At 40.9% G+C, this 27,793-nt stretch overlaps 1 protein-coding gene across 1 annotated transcript; it reads right to left on the bottom strand.

Moving 5' to 3' along the window:
• Hsd3b5 (hydroxy-delta-5-steroid dehydrogenase, 3 beta- and steroid delta-isomerase 5) lies at positions 1-26,899 on the bottom strand. The gene is made up of 4 exons (NM_008295.2): positions 26,838-26,899; positions 11,419-11,615; positions 3,368-3,532; positions 1-1,183 (listed from the first exon to the last, which is right to left on the bottom strand). The coding sequence occupies exons 2-4, from the start codon at positions 11,561-11,563 to the stop codon at positions 372-374; spliced, it is 1,122 nt and encodes a 373-aa protein (NP_032321.2). The 5' UTR covers positions 11,564-11,615; positions 26,838-26,899; the 3' UTR covers positions 1-371.
• Between the last annotated feature and the right edge of the window lie 894 nt (positions 26,900-27,793).

The raw sequence follows: 27,793 nt of genomic DNA on the forward strand, positions 1-27,793 counted from the left end.
AAGCATTAAAAGATTTTATTGTTCTTTGAGCTTCATAAAGGTATCAAAATGTTCCAAGACAAGAAATGCTTTGGCACATGGAAGGGAGATGTGGAAGTCCTGAGGAAATTCTACCTACAAGAGGTTCCAGGCAATTCAGTACCAGCCACAGATTCTTGGGTCACAGCAGCTGAGTCACAACAGCCTGTGCATTACTGGGCAAGTGCTTAGGACTGATGGTGTGTGACTGGGCCAGTGACTTGCAAGGTTGCTAGTGACCCAAAGACAAGTTGGACAGTGCATAAAATGGAATTGATAAGAGTTGAGTTGTTTCTAAGTCCCTCTCTGGAGGACCTGATAACACCCAGGGCCATGTCCTCGCCCTCCACATATCACTGTGACTTTTTGTGTAGTGTCTCCCTGTGCTGCTTCACTAGTGTTCCAATCCACTCTGAGGTTTTTTGCTTGGCTTCCTCCCAGCTGACAAGTGGCTGATAGCCTAGATCGCGCTGAGCTTTCTTATAGGAAATGGTAAACACGCTATTTAGCACTGTGATCAAGAGGCGGTTAAAGGGTGGCCTATAGTTGTAAACTGGACGTAGCAGGAAGCTCACAGTTTCCAGCAGGAAGGCAAGCCAGTAAAGCAGGGACAGAGGAAGGCTCCAGCCAGAATCAAGGCAGAGGCCCCACTCCTTGCTCAGGGTGTAATTTAAATCATCATAGCTTTGGTGAGGGGTGTTATCAGAGATGTAATAGAACTGTCCTTGGATGCTTGGGGACTTCTTGGGGTCCTGTAGGCTCCTGGCAGCCAGAATGTGAGCCCAGGCTGCATTGCCCACATACACTGGGTTGGCGATGGAGAATGTGGCATTTTTCTTAATTATGCTGTTGTTCTTCAGTGCTGTTTTCACAGTGGTTGAAGTGACTTGGCATTCTTCCCCATAGATGAAAGGGAGTCTTAAGGCACAAGTATGCAAAGTGCCACCATTTTTCAGGAGTCTCCCATTTGTTGCCAGCACTGCCTTCTCAGCCATCCTTTTGCTGTATGGGTATGGGTTAGGCCATGTGCTTTCACGATGCTCTTCCTCATGGGCATTCAGGATGATCTCCTTGTAGGAATTTGGTCCAGCCACAAGCACTGAGCTGCTGTAGATGAATGTTGGCACACTGGCTTCCACACAAGCATCCAGTAGGAGCTGAGTACCTGCTCATAGGAAGCCCACAATCATTGCTAGGAAATAAGTCAAAGGGCCACTGTGGCAATGGGGTCAGACTGGTCTCCATCCCAACTCCCGTGAAAGGGCCACTACAGGCTAAATGCATTCCCACTTGATGGTGACTCAAATCTACTATTCTACAGGAAATATTCACTCTGAAATTCATAGAGTGACATGTATATTCTGGAAAGGAGGGAATTCCAGATTTACAAATTGAGGTTTCTTAATTTATAAGGCTCTCTGTCTGTCTTTCTCTCTGAATATCCATGTGTTTTTTTGTACCTTCTTTTTTTAAAAATACTAGGGTTGTAACCTAGGGTCTTTCACATGTTAGATATGGTCCCTACCACTGAGACACTGTCCTAATTTACTTTCTATTGCTCTGCTTAACACCATGTCCAAAGGAACATGGAGGAGGGAAGGGTTTGTAGGGCTCATATGTCAAAATTACAGTCCATCACTGAGAAAAGTCACTGTTTAGAACAAAGGCAGAAGTCCCAATGCTATTCCCTTGCATCCCATGATTGTTTAAGTTGTTTACATAATATAACCCAGGACCTCTTGATCAGCCTTCACACAGCCAAGTGGGCAGTGTCATATCTATCACTAATCAAGAAAATAACCCAGAGAAGACAATTGCATGGGAGCAATTCCTTAGTAGAAGTTCCTTCTTTCCAGGTGACTACTGTGTGTCAAGCTGACAAAATCTAAGCCGCCTTTTTACCTTGGAAAACATGTCTCTAGATTTTTCTTCTGGAAAGGTGTTCCCTTATGTGTTTTAAAAACTGACGTCACTACATTAGTTTGTGGATATTGCTCAGTGATCGAGCCTTTGCTTTGATTCCCAGAAACCACAAAAATTTATTTAAAAAGGAATCCGTCACCAAATGAAAGCAAAGAGTTACTAATCATCATGCATTTTACTAGATTAAAGGACAGTGGGGTTTTAAATAAAAATGCAAGTTACCATATTGTTAGAAGTAGTTCAGAATTTTCATCATGCCCACTCTGGTGAATTGTCCATAGTGTATCGGCAATATGTATTTTTATTGTATTTTTTTTCCAGATAGAGACCTAGTATAGAGCCCAGACTGAGCTTGAAGGCTTGATTGTTCTGATTCAGAGCCCTGAGTGCTAGGATTACAGATGTGTACCACTGCATATGGGGATGCAGTGTACTCTCATCATTAGATATCTAGGCTGGTGTATTTTCCTCATGAAGTCAGAATTAACACAGAGATGGGAACGTGATTCCCTATAGCACCACCCTACAGTGAGGATGAGACAGAGGTAGTTATGCAGAACTAAAAGGGATGCTTGTAGTGTGGTTATGGGCATGCTCAAATAATTAGTTGATTTAGAAAAGCAAAAGCAAAAACTAGTCACTCCATTTGGAGGTTCCGGAGAGGATACATGGCAGGAAGGATCTTGGAATATAGTGGTGCTATAAAGACCGAATTCAGGATTCAGTGTGGTTATTTTATATGGTAAAAATTTTAATTTAAAGTCAAATGGAATCTACATTCTGAGGTACTAAGCATTAAGGGATGGGGATCTATGGAGGAGAGCTGCTAAGCTCTGCCTAGTACAGATCTTCAAGAATAAACTAATTCCTATCTGAAGAGATGATAATGTGGAAACCGGAATACAATTGTAGTTAAGAAAACAGGCTCCTTTTCCCCCAGGCAGATTATATAGAGCAGTATTGAAGGCTCCTAGGGAGAAAAAGGTCATTGTCTGGTCCGTAGATTCAGTGGGTTGATGGACATCAAATATTTGTATATGGAGTCAATCCATTTTGGTGTAGAGAGGCAGGAGAACTTTCCTGGCATTTGGAGTATCATGGGTGTGGCTTTATAATCTTTCAGTCATACTGACTACCCCTGGTGTCACTTTTCATCTTTATGCCTGGTTTCTTTTTCTAAACCCCGAGGACAATAAACCTGAGTTCTGCCACCTGTGCTGTTGAGCAGATCATCTGACCTACTCAGAACACAGCAGGTATCCCATGGTTGGCCCTTCTCTTTCTGTCATAATCCTGTTGGGACATCCTCATTTACCCACCTGTTCTAACTCTTCCTCCAGGTGTTCCAAACTAGGTGCTTCCCTCCCCAACCTGTCTTGTTCTTTTCATTTTTCAACCTGCTCCATATCTTCCCCGGGTACTGCACCTTTCAGATTGACATCTAGGATGGTCTGTCTGGAAGCGGCACCAAGGGGGTCAATAGCAGCAGCGGTGTGGATGACAGCAGACATGCCCTGGCAGGCTCTCTTCAGGCATTGGGCATCCAGAATGTCTCCCTTCAGTACTCTCACCTTGGCCTTTGTCTGCAGCTCTGTGGACAGAAAGCAGGGTCTTTGGAAGCTTTGTACATGGGATGGAAGTTTCCTGATACAGGTGTCATTTATGTAGGTCTTCAAGGGCAGTCATGGTGAGAAGACACTGGGGGTCGGGGGGAGGCCTTTCTACAGAAGGAAGCATAAAGACTCAAAAATCAGAATGTAGCATTTGTAGGGAAGCAAGAAGCATCCATATCCACCCCATCACTTTGTAGAACATGCACCTGAGCAATAAAGTACCATTTATGTTTTGCAAATAAACAAAGAGTTATGGGAAACTCCTGCATGCATTAAAGCAACTGGAAAAGTGGTGGCACAGATATGTAAGGAGGGAGAGTAGGATTTAATTGATAGGGAATGGGGAAATCATGTGTGGATTTGAAGGAGAAACAGAGCCAGAGTCCTGCCTTGGGAAAGTGTAACAGTAGTCAGAGGGTGGGTAATAAACTGCCCAGGTGTGAAGACATGAGAGAAATATGGATTAGCAACATGTTAACCAGATTATGTTCTCTGGAGTTCCAATAAGTAGGATCTAGACTATGGACACAAAGATGGACATTTTAGCTTTGCCTTGATAGGTCTTGATATTTTCTGTGTCTGGGCTATACATAAATGAAGTGTTAGCCCTATTACAGAGAAGCAATTGGAATCTCTGTGAGAGAACCCAGAATGGACTCAAATGAGTGTTTAGGTGAGCATTTCTTATCAGATAGATCCTTGTAAATGAGGCAACCTCAAGTGGACCACACTGTGGGCTTGAAGCCAGTGGCAGTGGATACATGAGTGTTTTCAGGTTCCTTTGAAATTTACTGAATGATACAGGCAATCACAATGTCAAACAAATCAGCTCACAAAATTAACATGTGTCTTGCAGCCTGTACAAATACTCTACCCTGGCTTTAACTTCATACTTTGCACATGATTTTCTTGGTTTGCTCTTTCCTTTCCCAACTATGTCATGATATCAGGCATTCATTCTGATGTCCCTGGCATAGGTTGGGGAACCACAGATGGCCCCAGGGACATGATTCAGGACACACATCTGCCCAGTGAAGGGCCTAATGTCTCTCTGCCTCCTTCTAATACATTCTCACTTCTCCATGAACTCTAAGGCCAGGGCTGGTTGGGATCAACTCTTGTGAGATAGACAGGTCAACTGAATCTACAATGCAGCTAAAGAATAGCTTTACAGAGACAGAAGTAGAAATCCAGTGCTGTCCTCTTGGGACAGGTGAAAACCTGTGCTAGATTTGTTTACTCTGTGCCCCTTTCTCCTGTCAGGTATCCCCAAGAAGACCTTGAAGTAGAAAAAGATAGGTTTCCTTGTCATGTTTTCTATTGCAGTGACATGATACCATGACCAGAGAAGCTCTCATAAAGGTAAACACTTATTTGGGGTTGGCTTACAGCTTCAGAGGGTTTGTGTTTTATCATTATGGCAACATGCAGACAAACATGGTACTGGCAGAGCCTTGAGTTCTACAATCTTGATCCTCAGGCAGTAGAAGGAGACTCTCTTCCCCACTAGGCATAGCTTGAGCATATGGGATTTCAAAGCCCACCTTTGACACACTTCCACCAACAAGGCCACACATTGTAATAATGCCACTCTTTTTGGGCAAGCATCCAGACACATGAATCTATGTGTTCTATCATCACAATGAAGAAAAGCCTTCTGGGAAGGAGGCAGATACTAGGATGAGGGTCTCTTTCTGTATATTCTTTCATCTGCTCTCCTTTCAGCTGACATTATAAAGATTGTATCAAAGAGTGGCTGTGACCTGGTAGTTGGAACCCAGATACAGAGTGCAGTAGATACAAACATGAGTTCTTTGGGTGTCCTGAGATAGCAGGAGGAAACATCTTGGGTTCTTGAGGTAGAGCTAAATCTCCTACTTTACCCAAGACATCATGGACTTGGTAATTATTCTGAACTGCCATATCATGGAGGTGGTGTTATGCTGTGATCTTCAGTAGAAGCACATGCCATCCTTTTAAGGGACAGAGGATACTGATAGACGTCCTGGACGCAAACCCTTCTTTTCCTTACTTGAGTTGCCCCATCTTGGGGAAGTCATTTAACATCTGTGTTGCCTTCCGGCCTAAAAATCAGAAGACAAAGTTACTTTTCCTAAGTGATTTCATGGGGTGGTGGGTATGGAATTTCTATCATTAGTATGTCCTTGACACAGAAACACACTGGCATTGTTCTTTTCTCTTTCTGAGAGGAAGGAACCTAAAATCGGTAAATTCCTCTATATGATAGTGTTGCAAGCAAGCCTGCATTTTCATCATTTATGATCCATGTGGGAGTGCAGGTCCCATGGTGTGTGATCCATAGGAAAGAAGGCTGAGCAAGTTTTGAGATCAAGCCAGTAAGCAGTGTTCCCTCCCCACCTCACTCCCACCATGACGCCTGCATCAGCTCCTGCCTATACATTCCTGATTTTTTAGAGTTCCTGTCATGATTTCCTCCACTGATATGAAAGCTTAAGTCAAATAAATCCTTTCCTTTCCATGTTGTTTTCGGTCACAGTGTTTCATGAGAGCAAGAATAACCTAAGACAGAGTACTTATGTTATTTTCTCTCTCTCTCTCTCTCTCTCTCTCTCTCTCTCTTTTTTCCCTGTCTCTCTCTCCCTCCCTCCTCTCTCTCTTTCTTTCTTTTTTCTTTGTTTCTTTGTTTCTTTGTTTGTTTGTTTGTTTGTTTGTTTCTTTCTTTCTTTCTTTCTTTCTTTCTTTCTTTCTTTCTTTCTCTGCTTCTCTCTCCGTCTTTCTTTATTTCTTCCTTCCTTCCTTCCTTCCTTCCTTCCTTCCTTCCTCCCTCCCTCCCTCCCTCCCTTTCTTTTCTTTCTTTCTTTCTTTCTTTCTTTCTTTCTTTCTTTCTTTCTTTCTTTCTTTCTTTCTTTCTTTCTTTCTTCTTGCCTTGAGACAGAGTGCCCAGGAAATTTCTAAGGAAGTTAAAATACTAAATATTAATAGACAGAAAATTAACATTTATTTGGCATTTTGTTTTATGAGACAGAGGAAAATGTGACATGTGTTATAAGTATCTCTAAGAAAAATTATAAAATAAGAAAGTATCTCTGAGCAAAGGGAGAGGTCATGGTTGTTTGTTTGTTTTCCCCAAAGATGATTGTGTTTTCAAATTAGAAGAGACAGATAAGACCCAGAATGATAAAAACACTTGGACTACTTGTCTAAATGGTTTGAGAAAGCTGCAAGAGTTTCAGAAAGGCACAGGACTCCTTGCAGGAGGCACAGAGGACCATGTGCTCACAGAGAAACACTAGGGGAACCTGGCATGTAGGCAGAGTTGTTCCTTCAAGTGAAAGAATGCATAGTGAGCTGCCTGCCCAGAAGGCTGGGAGCAGATGTACATTATAGCTTGGTGAGCTTTGGCAAGTCTCTGTGGCCTCAGACTACACTGGAAACTCCCCCTGGCTCTCATCATAAGGTTGTTTATTGTGATCAATCTATAGAACCCATATTCATGGAAGGTATTCCATGAATTTTATGAAGTGTTTCAATGTGGTCATGTCTGATCTTTATTTAGCTTACGTTTTTCCTCAAGGATGCTGGTGTAAAGTCCATTGTACACATGGGATTAGGTTAATTTTCACTAGGAATATGTTCACCAAATTGTGTTATGCTTAATACACTAAAATCAAACCACTTGTGTCAGAGTACAGAAACATTAACCAGCAGCTACTATTTAGTCATGCTGAACCAAATGGCATTCATGTGTCTCCTGCATTGTCATTCTTTGGTCTTCATCATCTAAGTGAACACTTTGACTTCTGGGACAGTTGCATATGAAATCAAACAGTGTTGACTTTTGTAGACACTGAACAGATATCAGGGAACTTTGACTCTGTATTCGGATCTTAGATTCTTCACTTTCAACTTGAGGAGTTTCCCCAGTAATAAAATTGCTTTGAGTTTGTTTTAGTCAGAGTTTCTATTCCTGTACAAACATCATGACCAAGAAGCAAGTTGGGGAAGAAAGAGTTTATTCAGCTTATACTTTCCACATTGCTGTTAATCATCAAAGGATGTCAGGACTAAAACTCAAGCAGGTTAGGAAGCAGGAGCTGATACAGAGGCCATGGAGGGATGTTCCTTACTGGCTTGCTTCCCCTGACTTGCTCAGCCTGCTCTTTTACAGAACCAAGACTACCAGCCCAGACATGGCACCACCCACAAGGGGATCCCCCCCCCCCCGAACTATCACTAATTGAGAAAATGCTTTACAGCTGGATCTAGTGGAGGCATTTTCCCAACTGAAGATCCTTTCTCTGTGATGACTCCAGCCTGTGTCAAGTTGACACAAAAGTAGCCAGTACAATTGACCCTTTGTCAACTTGACACACAAACACATTACTAGTATCCTCAACCCTTAGTTTCTTATTCATCCCCAAGATCTAAATAATTTTAAAAGTCCCACAGTCTTGTACATTAAAGTTCAATCCCTTTAAAATGTCCAATATTTTTTAAAACTCAAAGTATCTTAAATGTGGGCTCCAGCTGCCTGTACTCCACTGCTGCTCTGTTCTTAGTGGTCATCTCATAGTACTGGCATCTCCAAAACACTGCATGACCTCTTTAGTCCTGGGCCATCAATTACAACAGAGGCTGCACCTTAACCAATGGCCTTCCATGGCCTCTCATAGTGCCAAGCCTCAGCCACTCTTCATGACCCCTTCAAGCCTACAAAACCAGTACCATCTGGGTGACTCTTACACATTACCAAGTCTTGCTTCAGCAAGAAGTACAACCTTTGATATTTCTGGAACACAGCCTCTGCTTTCAGAAAACACTTCCCAGAAGATGTCACCTCAATGTTGCTGTTCTCTTCTTAATCACCATTAATTTCTTAGCTCCAGCTAGCCAGCATCAATAGTTCCAGTAATGCAAAGTTTTCACTTTAGTAGTTCAGTTATCTTGTTAATTACAGCTGATTCTTCAGCCCCAGATAACCAGAACCACAGAATCTTCACAATCAAAATAGCAATGGCCCTGAAAAGAGTCTTTAATCTTTCCCCTGAAATTTCACAAGCCAGGCCTCCATCGTCTTAACTGTTCTTAACATTATCTTCCAAGCTCTTAACATCTGACAAAGCTCTTAACACTGAATGGATCTTCTAGCCCAAAGTTCCAAAGTCCTTCCACAGTCCTCCCCAAAACATGGTCAGGTTGTCAAAGGAATACCCCACTCCTGTTACCAATTTGTCTTAATCAGGGTTTCTATTCCTGGACAAAACATCATGACCAAGAAGCAAGTTGAGGGGGGGGGAAGGGTTTATTCAGCTTACACTTTCCACATTGCTGTTAATCATCAAAGGATTTCAGGACTAAAACTCAAGCAGGTCAGGAAGCAGGAGCTGATGCAGAGGTCATGGAGGGATGTTCCTTACTGGCTTGCTTCCCCTGGTTTGCTGAGACTGTTCTTTTACAGAACCAAGACTACCAGCCCAGACATGGCACCACCCACAAGGGGATCTTTCCCCACACCACGATCACTAATTGATAAAATGCCTTAAAGCTGGATCTAGTGGAGGCATTTCCCCAACTGAAGCTCTTTTCTCTGTGATAACTCCAGCCTGTGTCAAGTTGATACAAAATTAGCCAGTACAGAGTCAATCCCCAGTTCTGGGAAAAAAAAAAAAAAACAAACCAAAATATTGAAGTTTCTTACATCTCATCTTAGTAGAGAGCTGTGACACTTCTCTGCCTCCTCTCCAGTGTAGGTGGCCAATCCAGCTTTAGACACCTCTTGTGATTTGTGTTTTTATTTATTTATTTTTCTGTTCTTGTGATATTTTTGTGTCATGTAATTTTTACCAAATACTTCAACATTTTCTATATTTTCCAAACTAAAAATTAAATTCTTTTTATATTTTTTAAAAAATATTTATCCATGTTTGTGTTATGTGTATTGATGTATTGTCTAGAACTGGAGTTGCAGAGAGTTGTTAGCTGTGATATTGGTGCTATAAATTGAACCCAGGTCCCACAAAGAGCATCCAGTGCTCTTAAACACTGAGCCATCTCTCTAGACCCTAAATCCTTTTGACTTACTATTAACTTTGGCATTTCAGAAGGTTCTGCAAGTCCAAGTTGCATGTATATAAGAGCTGTATTTGATCATATGTATTTGTATATATTCCAAGGGTTTATAAGTCTCAGGATATCTAGTATATTAGAATGTGCGTTATAAGTTATAATTCTAGTACAACATTATTATAAGGTTTAAAAATATCAAATTAATTACTTTATAATTCCCTCAAAAATGTAATTTTATGAAAAATATAGGTGTGTGGAAATCAAAACTACTATAAAAATGGAAGCCTGTGTGTTTCTTTTAAAATTTTGCAACTGTTGTGTCTCAAAACTCTGAACAATCTTCCTTTGAATCCAACAATACTGGTTCAGTATCTTGAGATGCTAATTATAAAAACATATGATATTATTGAAATTCAGATAAATGTGAGGCACTCTTTATAAACCTCAAATGTGTTTTGAGGGTTTCAAAACAGACTTGTGATTTGAATGAGAACAACTCAGTAGGTTGATATCTCTGAATACTTAGTCCCAAGTTGCTGGAAATGTTAGGAGGTGTGGTCTTGTTGGAGGAGGTGTGACATTAGAAGTAGCCATTGAGGTCTGCAAAGACTTGTATAATTCCCACTTTGTTCTCTGCCTTGTGGTTGTGGACCTAGATATGAACTCTCAGCTACTGCCACAATGCCATGCCCATCAGTCTGCTGCCATTCTCCCTGCCATGATGGCCATAGGTTCTAATCTTCTGAAACTGGAAGTGTTCAATAATCTCTACTTTCTATAAATGGCCTTGCACAGTGTCTTATCCTAGCAACAGAAAAGTAAGCAAGGCATGCCTCCATCACGTTCCTTCTTCATAGGACCTAGTCAGATCATCTAGAGGATAAGACTCATCTTGGGTGAAGGGACAATCAAAAATCAAACTATGGGATGTCTGATAGGTGATTTGATCCAGACTCAACCTGACAAAATCAAGTGATGTGTGGCAGGGATCCAAGCAATGGGTGTAAAAGAACTCTGGAGAGTGTGGAGGAAGAGGTGGCATACATAATGGTCTCCCAGTAGGAGCTGAGGCTCTTCCACAACTACCTCCACAGAAGGATGAGAGAATAGAGCACCTGGGAACCTGCACTATCAACTCAGTGCTTACCCTTGGGCCTTGGTGTGGGAAAAGACAACAACAACAACAACAACATCCCTCTCCAGCAAAGCACTCAGTCACATTCTTTGAGAGTAAATGGCAGAGAGATGGAATTCTGGGAAAGGCATTGGAGGATTCCTGATGATGCATATGAAGTCTTACTGGCCCTCACTATGTGCTCTCTAATCTCCTTCTCTCCTTCCTCACTCCCCTTCCCTACAGCCTTCCTAAGTGTACCTTAATACTATAAGCACTTCCTGCTATGAACTGTAGTCTCTCTCTAGTCTTTAATAAAAGTTAAATATGAAGCAGGTTAGGATTATCAAAGAGGCTTAGATCCACTGCTAAGGTCTCTAGTTCAATAATCTTTTGTTAGTATTACAACATATTACAAAATGTTGAAAATATTGACAAGTCCATTCCATTTAGGACATAAAAGAGCTTCCAGCGAAGGCGAAAATTGATCTGCAGTGTCTAAATAGGAGAGAGACCTTTAGCCTCAGGGCCTGCCCATGACCAGTTGTGTATGAGACCTGAATTCATTTTATCCAACTATACTGTGACTTTTGTGCTGTGCCAACTGCAAATGTTGTTTACAGATCCACCTGAATTTTTTGCTATAGACAAGAGAGCCTTCCTTACACCTCGTCCATATCCCCCAACCCCTAAATCACTTACTGGACAATTCCTCTTCATGTTTTCGACCGAAGGTCCTGAACAGGGCTCTGATCTCCTGCAACTCTTCCTCCTGCACCAACATTCGGACAATCCTCTGGCCAAGAAACCCTCCTGCTCCTGTCACCAGGCAGCTCCATCCAGGCATGTTCAACACAGGAATCAGATAGTTGAGGATATAGATGTGATATAAAGTGTTCCTGTGGAGTGATTCAATGTGTACAGAGTCATGGAATTCCTACTACACTTACATACTAGAAAAAATGTCCTGAAGCTAATTTCACCCATTTCTCTCATAAGACATCACTTCTCTGGTACCAAATCTTGTGGGATATTCTCTAAGAAACAAGGAAAAAATAAAATCAAAACCAGAGTACAAATATGCACTGGACACCAGATATGCAATCTCTATCTTAGATCATCTCTGACACTGAGGCACTACTTTAGACTGTTCCCAAGCTTGCCTCTCTCACCTTAGATGCCAATTACAAACTCTGGATTGTCTTACCTGTGCTTATGAGAAACCACTCACACATGCTATTCCTAAATATTCTCACTGTATATGGTTATTTTTTTTTTTCAGCTTCAGAGATCTGACTTCAGAAACCCAGGGTCACATTTATAAAGGATATAGAGGAAGTGATGTACAGGCTGAGGAAAGAGAAACGGGAACAAGGCTTCTACTCCCTTGTTTGATGTATTAACTTCTAGTAAGGTCTAAGTGTTCAGCTACAAACAAGCTTAGGAGGCTGAGCCAATAGAGGTTTCCTCTTTCTAGATGTCTCCAGGTTAAGTCAAATGTACAACAAAGGTTAACAAATAACCAGCCAGAGTGTTTTTTCAGTGTGTTAAATATAATACCTTTTGTTACCATTTTTAAGTCCTTTACTTTGTGTCAACTACTTTGTACATCTTACAGTTCACTGCAGTGAATGCACATGTTCATCTAAAGGAAATATCATTATTCTGCGCAATAATCTAATGGTTGTTTCATTGTTTAGATTGACAACTATAGATGAGTAAATTGTCCTAGGGTAGAAAAACTCTAAATCTTGTGCAATCGATAGCCCATGTACCCATGTGGTCAAGAATAGCTATGAATGCAGCCCAACACAAAATTGAGAATTTATTTAAAATATTATGAATAGTTTATTTCATTTTGTGATTCCATTATGAGGTTCTTGACTGCGATCTTCATAGGTGACCAAATATGAATGAGAATTCAAAAGGTGGCACATACATGCATGGAAAAAGCTCCCAGCCTGTTGGTGGTGAATGTGTACACCAAGCCCAGAGTGATGTCTACATTATGGTATTGTAGAGATATTTTCTACAAGTGCAGTAGCATTGGCTGTATATAGGAGAGCACATATATTGATCTGGTTCATATTTAGATGCTTACTTCATATTGCCTGAATGTTGTGTATATATACATAGTACTTACTTAGTGTCAGGACTAGGTAGGTGAATATCTGCAATTACATACGTGTCCATTTCTATAATATAATTAAGAGTAAGAGAGGTAACTATTATACTAGAAGCCCATTGAAAGATATCTATGAACCATCATTGCTATTTTATCCACCAAAACAAACAAATACAATGACAAAAATCCAAGAGAAGGTATGAGAAATAGGGACCCACTGGTTTTTGTATGTAGAAACATACAAACACTAAAAACACTAAAACACTAAATGGGAAGTTATAATATGTATGCAAAGAATCTGTAGGGTAAAAAGAGTAGAAAATTTTTATATAAAGGAAATAAAATGATATAAGGATTATTGAGTGAAAATTTAAAAAAGGAGGAGCCCACATAACATTATGAGACAAAGAATCGCTAAAGAAACAATTGATTTAGACTTTGTTGGCCTACTTCTTCTGGGCATACACTCTACTTTTAAGAATAGTTTGTTCTCTCACTGAACCTCCCTTGGATCAAACTAAATTTTATTTGACAAGTGTATCATTGGAGATTGCTTTGACGTTATGAATCGGAGCATATGACCACTTCTTTCAGTTCTAGGACCCCAGTTGTTGCAGATCTGTGCAGGCCCTGTGCATGCTGCATCAATGTCTCTGAGTTCATATGTGTGTGGATCATGTTGATTTTAGAAGGCCTTGCTTTTTCTTGGTGTTGTTCATCCCCTCTGTCTCTTACAGTCACTTTGCCTTCTCTTCCATGGAGTTCCCTGTGCCCTGATGGGGAGTTTGATGGAGACCTCCCATTTAAGACTGAGTGTTCCAAGGTCTCTCACTCTCTGCAGTGTCTGGCTGTGGTTCTTTCTATGTGCTCCCATTCTCTGCAGGATGAAACTTCCCTAATGATGGCTGAGCCATGCACTATCAGAATGTCCTTAGGTGTCATTTTATAGTGCTCTTTTTCTCTTTCAGAGCAGTAATATTTGGTTTCACTTTAGGTCTCTGGGCTGTCTAGTCTGTGTTCTGCTCACCTAAGCAATGCTTGGTATGCGTTCCAGCTCATGGAGTGGGTCTTAAATCAAATCAGACACTGTCTTGTTACTCACACAAGCTCTTTGTTACTACTAACATATGTTGCAGGCAGGATTCCATTGTAGACCAAAGGATTTGTGGCTGGTTTGGTGTTTTCATTTCTCCATTGGTAGTGTAAGCACACATTACAAAGAGAAAGATGCCAACATATAGAAATGAAGGCTCTAGGTAGCCACCAGTTTTTCTTCTCCATATTTATTGGTTTTGTAGATGTTTTCTTCAGCAATGGGTCCTTGCTCTCAGTTTGTGGAGAGCAACCTACCTTTTGGCAACAGCTTAGGTTGTTCAGTGGTTTCCATGGGACCCCTTTCGCCAACAACCCAGTTAGATTTGACTTGGTTCTGATATTTGAAGTTTCAAGTCGCCAAAATAGATATCCAATTTCATTTTGGTTTCCCCCATTATTTGTTGATTTTATTTAGACCACCTTCATACACACACACACACACACACACACACACACACACACACACACACATATGGAAGCTCATACTGTATTAAATTTCCCCACACCCCTTCCAGTGGCCCTTAATTTAACACTCACCCTGAACTTTTTCCCTGTCCCCCTTCTTTCCCAACTCTCTCACCTTAATATTCTCACTCCAGTTTCTTCCCTTTATCCATTCATATTCAATTATTCCTTTTTCCTTTTCTAGGTAGATCTATCTGTCCACCCCAAATTCCTTCCTGTATACCTAAATTTTGTGGTTCTATAGATTGTAGCTTTTTACTGATGGCTTAATAACTAACATCCACATATAAGGGAATACATACTGTAGCTGACTCTCTGGATCAGAGTTATCTCACTCAGGATGATTTCTTTTCTATTTCCATTGATTTACCTACAATATTCGGGATGTCATTTCTCCTCCCAATGTTTTTCCCACATTTTCATTACCCATCCATTGGTTGATGGACATCTAACCTTTTTTCAAATTGTGGCTCTTATCAAAAGAGCAGCAGTCAACATGCCTGAGGACGTGTCTGTGTGGCAGGACGAGTTGTCTTTAGGTAGGTGCTTTTGAGTGGTACAGCTGAGAATTGAGGAAGATCAATCTCCTTCCTGAGGAAGTCACACTGATTTCCACATTGTTTGTAAAAATTCATACTCTCACCAGCAATGAACAAGTCTTACCCTTGTTCTACATCCTCACCAGGATGAGTTATCATTTGTTATATTAAACAAGTATTTTAAATGGTGTAGCATGAAAGTTCAAAGTAGTTTTCATTTGCATTTCTTTCACAGCTAGGGAAGACCAACATTTATTTTTCTTTTTTTTAAATATTTATTTGTTTGTTTGTTTATTTATTTATTTATTATATGTAAGTACATTGTAGCTGACTTCAGAGACACGAGAAGAGGGCATCATATCTCATTAAAAATGGTTGTGAGTCACTATGTGGTTGCTGGGATTTAAACTCAGGAGCTCCATAAGAGCAGTCAGCACTCTTAACTGATGAACCATCTCTCAACTCCCCAACATTTCTTAAGTTTTTCTCAGCCATTTGAGTTTCTTCTTTTGAGAATTCTACATGTACATCCATCAGTACATTATTCTTAGTTGGGCTGTTTTCTTGTTATCTAGTTTGTTGAATTATTTGCATATTTTGGATATTAGACCTCTATTGAGTATGTAGTTAGTAAAATGTATTCCCATTCTGTAGATTGCAGCTTTGTCAACATTCTGGTGTTTTTTAACCTGCAGAACCCTATCAGCATTATTAAATCCTATTTGTTAATTATTGATCTTAGAGCATTTGCTACAATGTTCTTTTCAGAAGGGGTTTTCCTGTGCTAATAAGCTCATGCCTATTCCCCACATTCTCTTCTATCAACTTCAGTGTATCTCTATTAGTTCTGAGGTTGTGTGTGTGTGTGTGTGTGTGTGTGTGTGTGTGTGTGTATGTGTGTGTGTGCAGTGTAGTAAGTGTGGATCTATGTGTATTTTTCTGCATGCAACCATCCAGTTTAATCAGTTCCAAATGTCAAAGATGCTGTCTTATTTTTCAGTGTGTACTTCTATATTCTTTATTAGGATTCTGATCTCAACGACTATGTCAATTGTGTCTAGGTCTTCAATTTGATTTCTTTGATTGTGTTTGCTTTTTTTCCAATACCATGCTGTTTTTATTACTATAGTTCCATAGTACAACTTAAAATTGGGAATAGTGATACCTCCTGCAATTCTTTAAATTCAGGAATATTTTATGTATCTTAGTTTTTTCTATGTATGTGTGCTCATATGAGGATTGGAGTTTTGGTTGGAAGTGCATAGACTCTGCAGATTGCTTTTGTTAGGATTGCCCTTGGTATTAGTTTAGTCATACTGACCCATGACCATGGAATCTCTTTCCATATTCTGAAACTCTCTTCATTGTCTTAAGGTTTTTAATCATACAATCTTTTACTTACTTGGTTAGAGTTACTCTAAGATATTTTATATGATTTAGAGCTATTGGGAAGGGTTTTGCTTCCCAGAATAATTTTCTCGTCTATTTTTCATTTGAATATAGGAGGCTACTGATTTTTGTGTGTTAATTTTCTACCCTGCTATTTGCTTTAAGTGTTTATCAACTCTAGGAATTTTCCAGTGGAATTAGTTGATTAGGGGCTAATTATATATCTTTGGCTAGTTAGCATTATGTAACATCCATACTTTGTCCCACTTGTATCCGGACTAACATCTCTTGTTAATAAATAAGCTATTAACTGGAAACCTACATCTTGTGATAATAACTACAAAGCTCCTAAAATCTACTGACTTAGCAGAATATTAACTTCTACCAGTCCCAGAGCCAGGAATTTCATCAGCTAGTATCTTATGTCTGTAGAATTGTTTGCACATCTTGCTGTACCTGCCCTTCTGGTTAGCTCACTAATGAATTTTAATATTGCCTTGATTTATAACTTTCTTGTTCTATTAAATGAAAATAATCTTGTGAAATTTCTTCCTTGTTGGAATGTGGCATTTGGAGCTATCTACATTTATGTTTCCAGTCATGGCAAGTACAATTGGCTCCAGATTCTACTCTCATATTTCTTTTAACATAAGAGCTTGATTCCCCACCCCACATTTGTGATTTGCCATCTGTGTGCTGGTGACAGGACATTGGTCTGCTATAAGACTACCAAGTACTCTTAACCACTTAGTCATCTTTGCAGCCCCACAATTTATTTTGGACCCTGATTCTTAGAGTGCCACAAACCTGAAAGCCGGGAATGACACTGGGAAGCTCTAGTAGGGTGTCTTTGAAGGCAACAGTTCAGCCCTGGTTCTACCTTTGCTCTCTGATTCGTGGTTCACCATGATGTGTACAGGCTAGAGATTCTTTGATTCCAGATTCAGGCTAGAGAATTCCTACAAAGTCACAAGCATATATCAGCACATGATTGGTGGGAGAGTAAAAGAGCAGAGTGCCAAAGATGTGTTGACAGTAAACACTATTTTTAATGTAAGCAATGCCATTTCAAATGTGAAGAATTTCTCACAAGTGGGAGAGAAACCACTGTTAGGTTTGTCTCTGTATCACTTTTCCTCTAAGAATTCCCAATGAAGCTCAATTCAAATGTAATGAAGTAATTAATCTGGGAAAGGAAACTCCAAGGGACTCTGTGCTGCTTGATGCCAGACTTCATTGTTTAAAACTTCACAATGCCTCAGAGTCTTTTCCAAGACATTGCTTTAGGGTACTGGACCCAAATGTGCTTACTGAGGGAAGAATTTCTGTCAGTAAAACCATTTAGAGACATTGCTGCTTTGGTTCAAGAGGGTCTGACTTCTGCTTGAATTTTGAGCAGAACTTGACATTCTAAAAGTACCTGTAACTTGCCTAGTGTCATTTTTGTCTGTGGGCTTACTGCCTTAATGTGCTTACTCAGACCTTGCCCTGGAAGCTTATAACCTCCTTACCATCTAACCAGTGCCTAGAATGTGTCCATACTCTTAGATATGAGACTGAATGAGCTCACTATTTCCTAGCTCTTTCTGATGTCTGGCTGGCTAGTTCTGAGTCTAACTCTTCTCTGAGATGACTGACTCAGTATAACTTCTTTCTCTGCCTCTGACTTTGTGCTCTGCTTGTCCTCAAAGTAAATCTGGCAATGTCTTTAATATTCTGGCTTACCATTCTCTGGGTAGTTCTGTCTTCACCTGTGTCTAGCTTCTTTTCTCTTTAAGCTCTGTCTGTAAAACTCACTCAGTAAAACTGCCTCCTTCTCTACTCTCTCTTTCCTCCCTTTTTCCCTGTGGTTCTATTTTTTTTTTCCATTTTTTATTAGGTATTTAACTCATTTACATTTCCAATGCTATACCAAAAGTCCCCCATATCCACCCACCCCTACTCCCCTGCCCACCCACTCCCCCTTTTTGGCCCTGGTATTCCCCTGTACTGGGGCATATAAAGTTTGCAAGTCCAATGGGCCTCTCTTTCCAGTGATGGCCGACTAGGCCATCTTTTGATATATATGCAGCTAGAGTCAAGAGCTCCGGGGTACTGGTTAGCTCATAATGTTGTTCCACCTATAGGGTTGCAGATCCCTTTAGCTCCTTGGCTACTTTCTCTAGCTCCTCCATTGGGAGCCCTATGATCCATCCATTAGCTGACTGTGAGCATCCACTTCTGTGTTTGCTGGGCCCCGGCATAGTCTCACAAGAGACAGCTACATCTGCGTCCTTTCAATAAAATCTTGCTAGTGTATGCAATGGTGTCAGCGTTTGGATGCTGATTATGGGGTGGATCCCTGGCTATGGCAGTCTCTACATGGTCCATCCTTTCATCTCAGCTCCAAACTCCGTCTCTGTAACTCCTTCCATGGGTGTTTTGTTCCCAAATCTAAGGAGGGGCATAGTGTCCACACTTCAGTCTTCATTCTCCTTGAGTTTCATGTGTTTAGCAAATTATATCTTATATCTTGGGTATCCTAGGTTTGGGGCTAATATCCACTTATCAGTGAATACATATTGTGTGAGTTTCTTTGTGAATGTGTTACCTCACTCAGGATGATGCCCTCCAGGTCCATCCATTTGGCTAGGAATTTCATAAATTCATTCTTTTTAATAGCTGAGTAGTACTCCATTGTGTAGATGTACCACATTTTCTGTATCCATTCCTCTGTTGAGGGGCATCTAGGTTCTTTCCAGCTTCTGGCTATTATAAATAAGGCTGCTATGAACATAGTGGAGCATGTGTCCTTCTTACCTGTTGGGGCATCTTCTGGATATATGCCCAGGAGAGGTATTGCTGGATCCTCCGGTAGTACTATGTCCAGTTTTCTGAGGAACCGCCAGACTGATTTCCAGAGTGGTTGTACAAGCCTGCACTCCCACCAACAATGGAGGAGTGTTCCTCTTTCTCCACATCCTCGCCAGCATCTGCTGTCACCTGAATTTTTGATCTTAGCCATTCTGACTGGTGTGAGGTGGAATCTCAGGGTTGTTTTGATTTGCATTTCCCTGATGATTAAGGATGTTGAACATTTTTTCAAGTGCTTCTCTGCCATTCGGTATTCCTCAGGTGAGAATTCTTTGTTCAGTTCTGAGCCCCATTTTTTAATGGGGTTATTTGATTTTCTGAAGTCCACCTTCTTGAGTTCTTTATATATGTTGGATATTAGTCCCCTATCTGATTTAGGATAGGTAAAGATCCTTTCCCAATCTGTTGGTGGTCTTTTTGTCTTATTGACGGTGTCTTTTGCCTTGCAGAAACTTTGGAGTTTCATTAGGTCCCATTTGTCGATTCTCGATCTTACAGCACAAGCCATTGCTGTTCTGTTCAGGAATTTTTCCCCTGTGCCCATATCTTCAAGGCTTTTCCCCACTTTCTCCTCTATAAGTTTCAGTGTCTCTGGTTTTATGTGAAGTTCCTTGATCCACTTAGATTTGACCTTAGTACAAGGAGATAAGTATGGATCGATTCGCATTCTTCTACACGATAACAACCAGTTGTGCCAGCACCAATTGTTGAAAATGCTGTCTTTCTTCCACTGGATGGTTTTAGCTCCCTTGTCGAAGATAAGTGACCATAGGTGTGTGGGTTCATTTCTGGATCTTCAATTCTATTCCATTGGTCTACTTGTCTGTCTCTATACCAGTACCATGCAGTTTTTATCACAATTGCTCTGTAGTAAAGCTTTAGGTCTGGCATGGTGATTCCGCCAGAAGTTCTTTTATCCTTGAGAAGACTTTTTGCTATCCTAGGTTTTTTGTTATTCCAGACAAATTTGCAAATTGCTCCTTCCAATTCGTTGAAGAATTGAGTTGGAATTTTGATGGGGATTGCATTGAATCTGTAGATTGCTTTTGGCAAGATAGCCATTTTTACAATGTTGATCCTGCCAATCCATGAGCATGGGAGATCTTTCCATCTTCTAAGATCTTCTTTAATTTCTTTCTTCAGAGATTTGAAGTTTTTATCATACAGATCTTTCACCTCCTTAGTTAGAGTCACGCCAAGATATTTTATATTATTTGTGACTATTGAGAAGGGTGTTGTTTCCCTAATTTCTTTCTCAGCCTGTTTATTCTTTGTATAGAGAAAGGCCATTGACTTGTTTGAGTTTATTTTATATCCAGCTACTTCACCGAAGCTGTTTATCAGGTTTAGGAGTTCTCTGGTAGAATTTTTAGGGTCACTTATATATACTATCATATCATCTGCAAAAAGTGATATTTTGACTTCCTCTTTTCCAATTTGTATCCCCTTGATCTCCTTTTGTTGTCGAATTGCTCTGGCTAATACTTCAAGTACTATGTTGAAAAGGTAGGGAGAAAGTGGGCAGCCTTGTCTAGTCCCTGATTTTAGTGGGATTGCTTCCAGCTTCTCTCCATTTACTTTGATGTTGGCTACTGGTTTGCTGTAGATTGCTTTTATCATGTTTAGGTATGGGCCTTGAATTCCTGATCTTTCCAAAACTTTTATCATGAATGGGTGTTGGATCTTGTCAAATGCTTTTTCTGCATCTAACGAGATGATCATGTGGTTTTTGTCTTTGAGTTTGTTTATATAATGGATTACATTGATGGATTTTCGTATATTAAACCATCCCTGCATCCCTGGAATAAAACCTACTTGGTCAGGATGGATGATTGCTTTAATGTGTTCTTGGATTCGGTTAGCGAGAATTTTATTGAGGATTTTTGCATCGATATTCATAAGAGAAATTGGTCTGAAGTTCTCTATCTTTGTTGGATCTTTCTGTGGTTTAGGTATCAGAGTAATAGTGGCTTCATAAAATGAGTTGGGTAGAGTACCTTCTACTTCTATTTTGTGAAATAGTTTGTGCAGAATTGGAATTAGATCTTCTTTGAAGGTCTGATAGAACTCTGCACTAAACCCATCTGGTCCTGGGCTTTTTTTGGTTGGGAGACTATTAATAACTGCTTCTATTTCTTTAGGTGATATGGGACTGTTTAGATGGTCAACTTGATCCTGATTCAACTTTGGTACCTGGTATCTGTCCAGAAATTTGTCCATTTCGTCCAGGTTTTCCAGTTTTGTTGAGTATAGCCTTTTGTAGAAGGATCTGATGGTGTTTTGGATTTCTTCAGGATCTGTTGTTATGTCTCCCTTTTCATTTCTGATTTTGTTAATTAGGATTTTGTCCCTGTGCCCTTTAGTGAGTCTAGCTAAGGGTTTATCTATCTTGTTGATTTTCTCAAAGAACCAACTCCTCGTTTGGTTAATTCTTTGAATAGTTCTTCTTGTTTCCACTTGGTTGATTTCACCCCTGAGTTTGATTATTTCCTGCCGTCTACTCCTCTTGGGTGAATTTGCTTCCTTTTTTTCTAGGGCTTTTAGATGTGTTGTCAAGCTGCTAGTATGTGCTGTCTCCCGTTTCTTCTTGGAGGCACTCAGCGCTATGAGTTTCCCTCTTAGAAATGCTTTCATTGTGTCCCATAGGTTTGGGTACGTTGTGGCTTCATTTTCATTAAACTCTAAAAAGTCTTTAATTTCTTTCTTTATTCCTTCCTTGACCAAGGTATCATTGAGAAGAGTGTTATTCAGTTTCCACGTGAATGTTGGCTTTCCATTATTTATGTTGTTATTGAAGATCAGTCTTAGGCCATGGTGGTCTGATAGGATACATGGGACAATTTCAATATTTTTGTATCTATTGAGGCCTGTTTTGTGACCAATTATATGGTCAATTTTGGAGAAGGTCCCGTGAGGTGCTGAGAAGAAGGTATATCCTTTTGTTTTAGGATAAAATGTTCTGTAGATATCTGTCAGGTCCATTTGTTTCATAACTTCTGTTAGTTTCACTGTGTCCCTGTTTAGTTTCTGTTTCCACGATCTGTCCTTTGAAGAAAGTGGTGTGTTGAAGTCTCCCACTATTATTGTGTGAGGTGCAATGTATGCTTTGAGCTTTACTAAAGTGTCTCTAATGAATGTGGCTGCCCTTGCATTTGGTGCGTAGATATTCAGAATTGAGAGTTCCTCTTGGAGGATTTTACCTTTGATGAGTATGAAGTGTCCCTCCTTGTCTTTTTTGATAACTTTGGGTTGGAAGTCGATTTTATCCGATATTAAAATGGCTACTCCAGCTTGTTTCTTCAGTCCATTTGCTTGGAAAATTGTTTTCCAGCCTTTCACTCTGAGGTAGTGTCTGTCTTTTTCCCTGAGATGGGTTTCCTGTAAGCAGCAGAATGTTGGGTCCTGTTTGTGTAGCCAGTCTGTTAGTCTATGTCTTTTTATTGGAGAATTGAGTCCATTGATATTAAGAGATATTAAGGAAAAGTAATTGTTGCTCCCTTTTATTTTTGTTGTTAGAGTTGGCATTGTGTTCTTGTGGCTGTCTTCTTTTTGGTTTGTTGAATGATTACTTTCTTGGTTGTTCTAGGGCGTGATTTCCGTCCTTGTATTGCTTCTTTTCTGTTATTATCCTTTGAAGGGCTGGATTCGTGGAAAGATATTGTGTGAACTTGGTTTTGTCGTGGAATACTTTGGTTTCTCCATCTATGGTAATTGAGAGTTTGGCCGGGTATAGTAGCCTGGGCTGGCATTTGTGTTCTCTTAGTGTCTGTATAACATCTGTCCAGGCTCTTTTGGCTTTCATAGTCTCTGGTGAAAAGTCTGGTGTAATTCTGATAGGCCTTCCTTTATATGTTACTTGACCTTTCTCCCTTACTGCTTTTAATATTCTATCTTTATTTAGTGCATTTGTTGTTCTGATTATTATGTGTCGGGAGGAATTTCTTTTCTGGTCCAGTCTATTTGGTGTTCTGTATGCTTCTTGTATGATCATGGGCATCTCTTTTTTTATGTTTGGGAAGTTTTCTACTATTATTTTGTTGAAGATATTAGCTGGCCCTTTAAGTTGAAAATCTTCATTCTCATCAATTCCTATTATCCGTAGGTTTGGTCTTCTCATTGTGTCCTGGATTACCTGGATGTTTTGAGTTAAGATCCTTTTGCATTTTGTATTTTCTTTGACTGTTGTGTCGATGTTCTCTATGGAATCTTCTGCACCTGAGATTCTCTCTTCCATTTCTTGTATTCTGTTGCTGATGCTCGCATCTATGGTTCCAGATCTCTTTCCTAGGGTTTCTATCTCCAGCGTTGCCTCGCTTTGGGTTTTCTTTATTGTGTCTACTTCCCCTTTTAGTTCTAGTATGGTTTTGTTCATTTCCATCACCTGTTTGGCTGTGTTTTCCTGCTTTTCTTTAAGAGCCTGTAACTCTTTAGCAGTGCTCTCCTGTAAATCTTTAAGTGACTTATGAAAGTCCTTCCTGATGTCCTCTATCATCATCATGAGAAATGTTTTTAACTCTGGTTCTAGATTTTCGGTTGTGTTGGGGTGCCCAGGACTAGGTGGGGTGGGAGTGCTGCGTTCTGATGATGGTGAGTGGTCTTGATTTCTGTTAGTAGGATTCTTACATTTGCCTTTCGCCATCTGGTAATCTCTGAAGCTAGCTGTTTTAGTTGTCACTGTTAAGAGCTTGTTCTTCAGGTGACTCTGTTAGCCTCTATGAGCAGACCTGGAGGGTAGCACTCTCCTTAGTTTCAGTGGGCAGAGTATTCTCTGCAGGCAAGCTCTCTTCTTGCAAGGCAGGTACCCAGATATCTGGTGTTCGAACCAGACTCCTGGCAGAAGTTGTGTTCCACTCACTAGAGGTCTTAGGATCACGTGTGGAATCCTGTGTGGGCCCTTGCGGGTGTCAGGCGACTCAGCTGGCAAGGTAGCCGGGGCTCGAGTGGAGTGGAAGGGGTTTGTGCCCCAGATCAAGCCCGGGTAGCCTGCTTCCCTATGTACCGCAGTCTCAAGTTCCACGCGATTGGATTGGGGTAGGCGCTGTGTTCCACTCACCAGAGGTCTTAGGGTCCCGTGGGGAGTCCCGTGTGGACCCTTGCGGGTGTTGGGCAAGACTCTGCTGGCAAGGTAGCCCGGGGCTCGAGTCTCGAGTCGAGAGGAAGGGACTTGTGCCCCAGATCAGGCCCGGGTAGCCTGCTTCCCTATGTACCGCAGTCTCAAGTTCCACGCGATTGGATTGGGGCAGGCACTGTGATCCACTCACCAGAGGTCTTAGGGTCCCGTGGGGAGCCCCGTGTGGACCCTTGCAGGTGTTGGGCAAGACTCTGCTGGCAAGGTAGCCCGGGGCTCGAGTCTCGAGTCGAGAGGAAGGGACTTGTGCCCCAGATCAGGCCCGGGTAGCCTGCTTCCCTATGTACCGCAGTCTCAAGTTCCACGCGATTGGATTGGGGCAGGCACTGTGGTCCACTCACCAGAGGTCTTAGGGTCCCGTGGGGAGTCCCGTGTGGGCCCTTGCGGGTGTTGGGCAAGACTCTGCTGGCAAGGTAGCCCGGGGCTCGAGTCTCGAGTTGAGCGGAAGGGACTTGTGCCCCAGATCAGGCCCGGGTAGCCTGCTTCCCTATGTACCGCAGTCTCAAGTTCCGCGCGATTGGATTGGGGCAGGCACTGTGATCCACTCACCAGAGGTCTTAGGGTCCCGTGGGGAGTCCCGTGTGGACCCTTGCGGGTGTTGGGCAAGACTCTGCTGGCAAGGTAGCCCGGGCCCTGTGGTTCTATTTTAAGTAGCCTTTTTTTTTTCTAACTTTTCTAGTGAGAAGAGGACCTATCCTACCTCTTACTCATTCTGTCAAATCTTTTTCTAATTCCCCTCTTTGTGTGCCTTTCAATTAGATGTCACTTTCAAACATGAGTGCTTTTGTCTACACACTAAGTTTATGTTCATTGTTGGGGATTAAAGATGTGTATAATGAGTGATATCATTTTTGCAGGCTTGGTCCAGGAGGGTCTAACTGCTGCTTGTTCTTCAGCAGAACTTGTTATCATAATTTACATAATGCTAGTATGCAAAGTAAGAGTTTCTTGTATCATGGAAGCTTTTATTTCCATTTTAAAGAAAGACTGTGAACTCAAGAATAAAGTGTAGTAAGATTGGATTCACTTTGGGAAGCCCTGAGATACTGATGTGCAGGGCTATGATGGTGAAGCATGGCCTTCTGTACAGTGTCTAAGACATAATAGGTATGTAATATGGAGCAAATAGAGAGAGAGATATCTAGCCAACAATTGGTACCAGCTGGACTGAGATACCATGTGTGCTACCAACAGCTAATCCATAGAAACATGACTTCCCACCCCGGTTGGAACATACTGGAGTTTGCGAACAAAAGTCTCACTTTATGGACCTTGTCTCCTTCCTTCTTACCTTATTCAAGTTCATGCAATACTCATTTTGGACCAATGTAGATATAAGGACAAGTTTTTTGTGTTAGGTCCTCAGGTATTCTACTGAAGTCTAGATAGACTTGTGGGATGATCAATAGGTTAGTGAACAACCAAAGTCAACTGTAAGAGGTGACCTGAACCAGAATTTAACTCTCTCCTTCAGGCTGGAGATTCCCAGCAAAGGGTAGTGCTAAGCAAGTGGAAGTGGTTCAGGTACTCCTTTACAGTAAGTCAAATATCAAACGGAAGGGCTTTCCTGAAGGTTCTGTCATGTAGATTTTTTTCCCAAGTGGTGGTGAAAGATGTTTCTCTCCCTCACTACTTCTCTTCTTCTTTCCCTCCCTTCATATTCCCTCTCTCCCCTTTCTGTTATTTATAAGTGTGATTAATTTTTCTACAATAGAGTCCCAGTGGATTTCTGCTTCCTAATTCTCATCACGATTATGCAACTGCTCTTTTAAAATTCTTTCATGAAGTACTTTCAATTCACATGTATATTTATATTCATAGCATTCTGTCTCTTGCCTCACCTTTCCTCCTTCTAGCTATTTGATAAAATCTGCTTATGTTGTATACTCTTCACTCACTCTGAGTCACCTGCTTGGTCAAACATGGTTAACAAAGAGATTATTTATGACATACTCCTCACGCAGAAATATGGTAAATGACACTGAACATATTAATAAGAGCAGTGCTCTTAGTCATAGATAAGACATGGGGGTGTTGAAGTGAGTAGCCTTGTATAGTGAGTAGGTAAGGAATGGATATGAATGTATTAGCAGAAGGCACATCCTGTTACTGCTTCTAGTGGAAAAAAAAACACACAAGTACTCTTTTACACATATTGAGAGCCAAATCTGAGAACAGCCCAGTCCTCTGATTTCAACTTCAAGCATGTTGACATCAAATGTCTTTTAAGACCATTTTCTCAGAAATAACCCCTCCTTCACCCTTGTGATATGGAAGGGAGGCTCAGAAAAGAGTAAATGTTAATCAAAACGTTTTGTTCTTGACATCTAATAGAACAACTGTGCCAATGGAAATTACTATTGCTTCTTTCTTGGTAGAATTCGACATACTGTGGGAATGACCACTGGAAGCTCATCCAAGGAAGTAGAAATCTCCCTACCAGGCAGGGTATTCTTTATTTTGTATTGCTGATATAAAACACCACAGCCAAAACAACTTATAAAAGAAAGCAATTAATTGGACTTACCTTTTGTTTCCAAGAGCTTTAGATCCTGAAGGCAGGCACAGTTCCCTTCTTGATCTGGATGCAGAGAATAGAGGGCAGTAGGAATTTTTGGAAGCCTCAAAGTTCACTTCCAGTGACATGCCTCTGCCAACATGGCCACGCCTCCTAATGCTTCTGTAGCATTTGTACCCATAGGGACCTCAGGGTTAAACATGTGAGCCTATGTGGGTGTTTGCCTCCAAACACCATGAACCTCTGGAGCTTCAGCAGGACTGTTTCTACAGAACCTCCTTAGTTATTTCTAATGGATGTATTAAGAGCCTTATTTAAGGTTTCTTTAGCTTACTTTCCCACTTGGGCTACTATAATCTTATCTGCTGGATAGTGTAAGCCCCTGATTTAATGATGCTATTTGCTGATTCTCTCCTGTGTCTCGCTCTCTCCTTGTCTCTCTTTCTCTGTCTCTCTGTATCTCTCTCTTTCTGTCTCTCTGCCACTTTTCATGGTAATTTTGCCTTTGATAGCTTTCTATTAATAAAAACCACACATTGAATACTTAAATTTTGAATGCAATGGATCATTACTATATTGGGAACATATTTGATGTAGTTGTGAAAATCAACAAGATGCTATTTGTTTTGAAGGCATTATTACAATATAAAGGAAGGAAAGGGGAAGAGTCATAGAAAGGTATTTCTTTGGTCATTGCACCCCCACCAGCTTTTGGCTGATTTGGGAACCTGACAAGTGAGCAGGGATGTCTTGGGATGCTGATAGCCTCTCTCCATAGAAATCTGGCCTCCCCCTCTGTGTAGAATAACACCGTGAGCAAATGCCTTGTGTCTTCAGACCTCCAAGAATGTAGCGTTTTTTTGGTCCCTCTGTATTTTCTCTTCTACGTGATTCTGATTGCAAAAAAGCTCAGTGTTCATGTTTGTTTGGGAGTCTCTTTATCTTAGCTGGCTCTAACTCAATGT

Source organism: Mus musculus, chromosome 3 (genome assembly GCF_000001635.26).
Source record: "Mus musculus strain C57BL/6J chromosome 3, GRCm38.p6 C57BL/6J".
Lineage (NCBI taxonomy): Eukaryota > Metazoa > Chordata > Mammalia > Rodentia > Muridae > Mus > Mus musculus.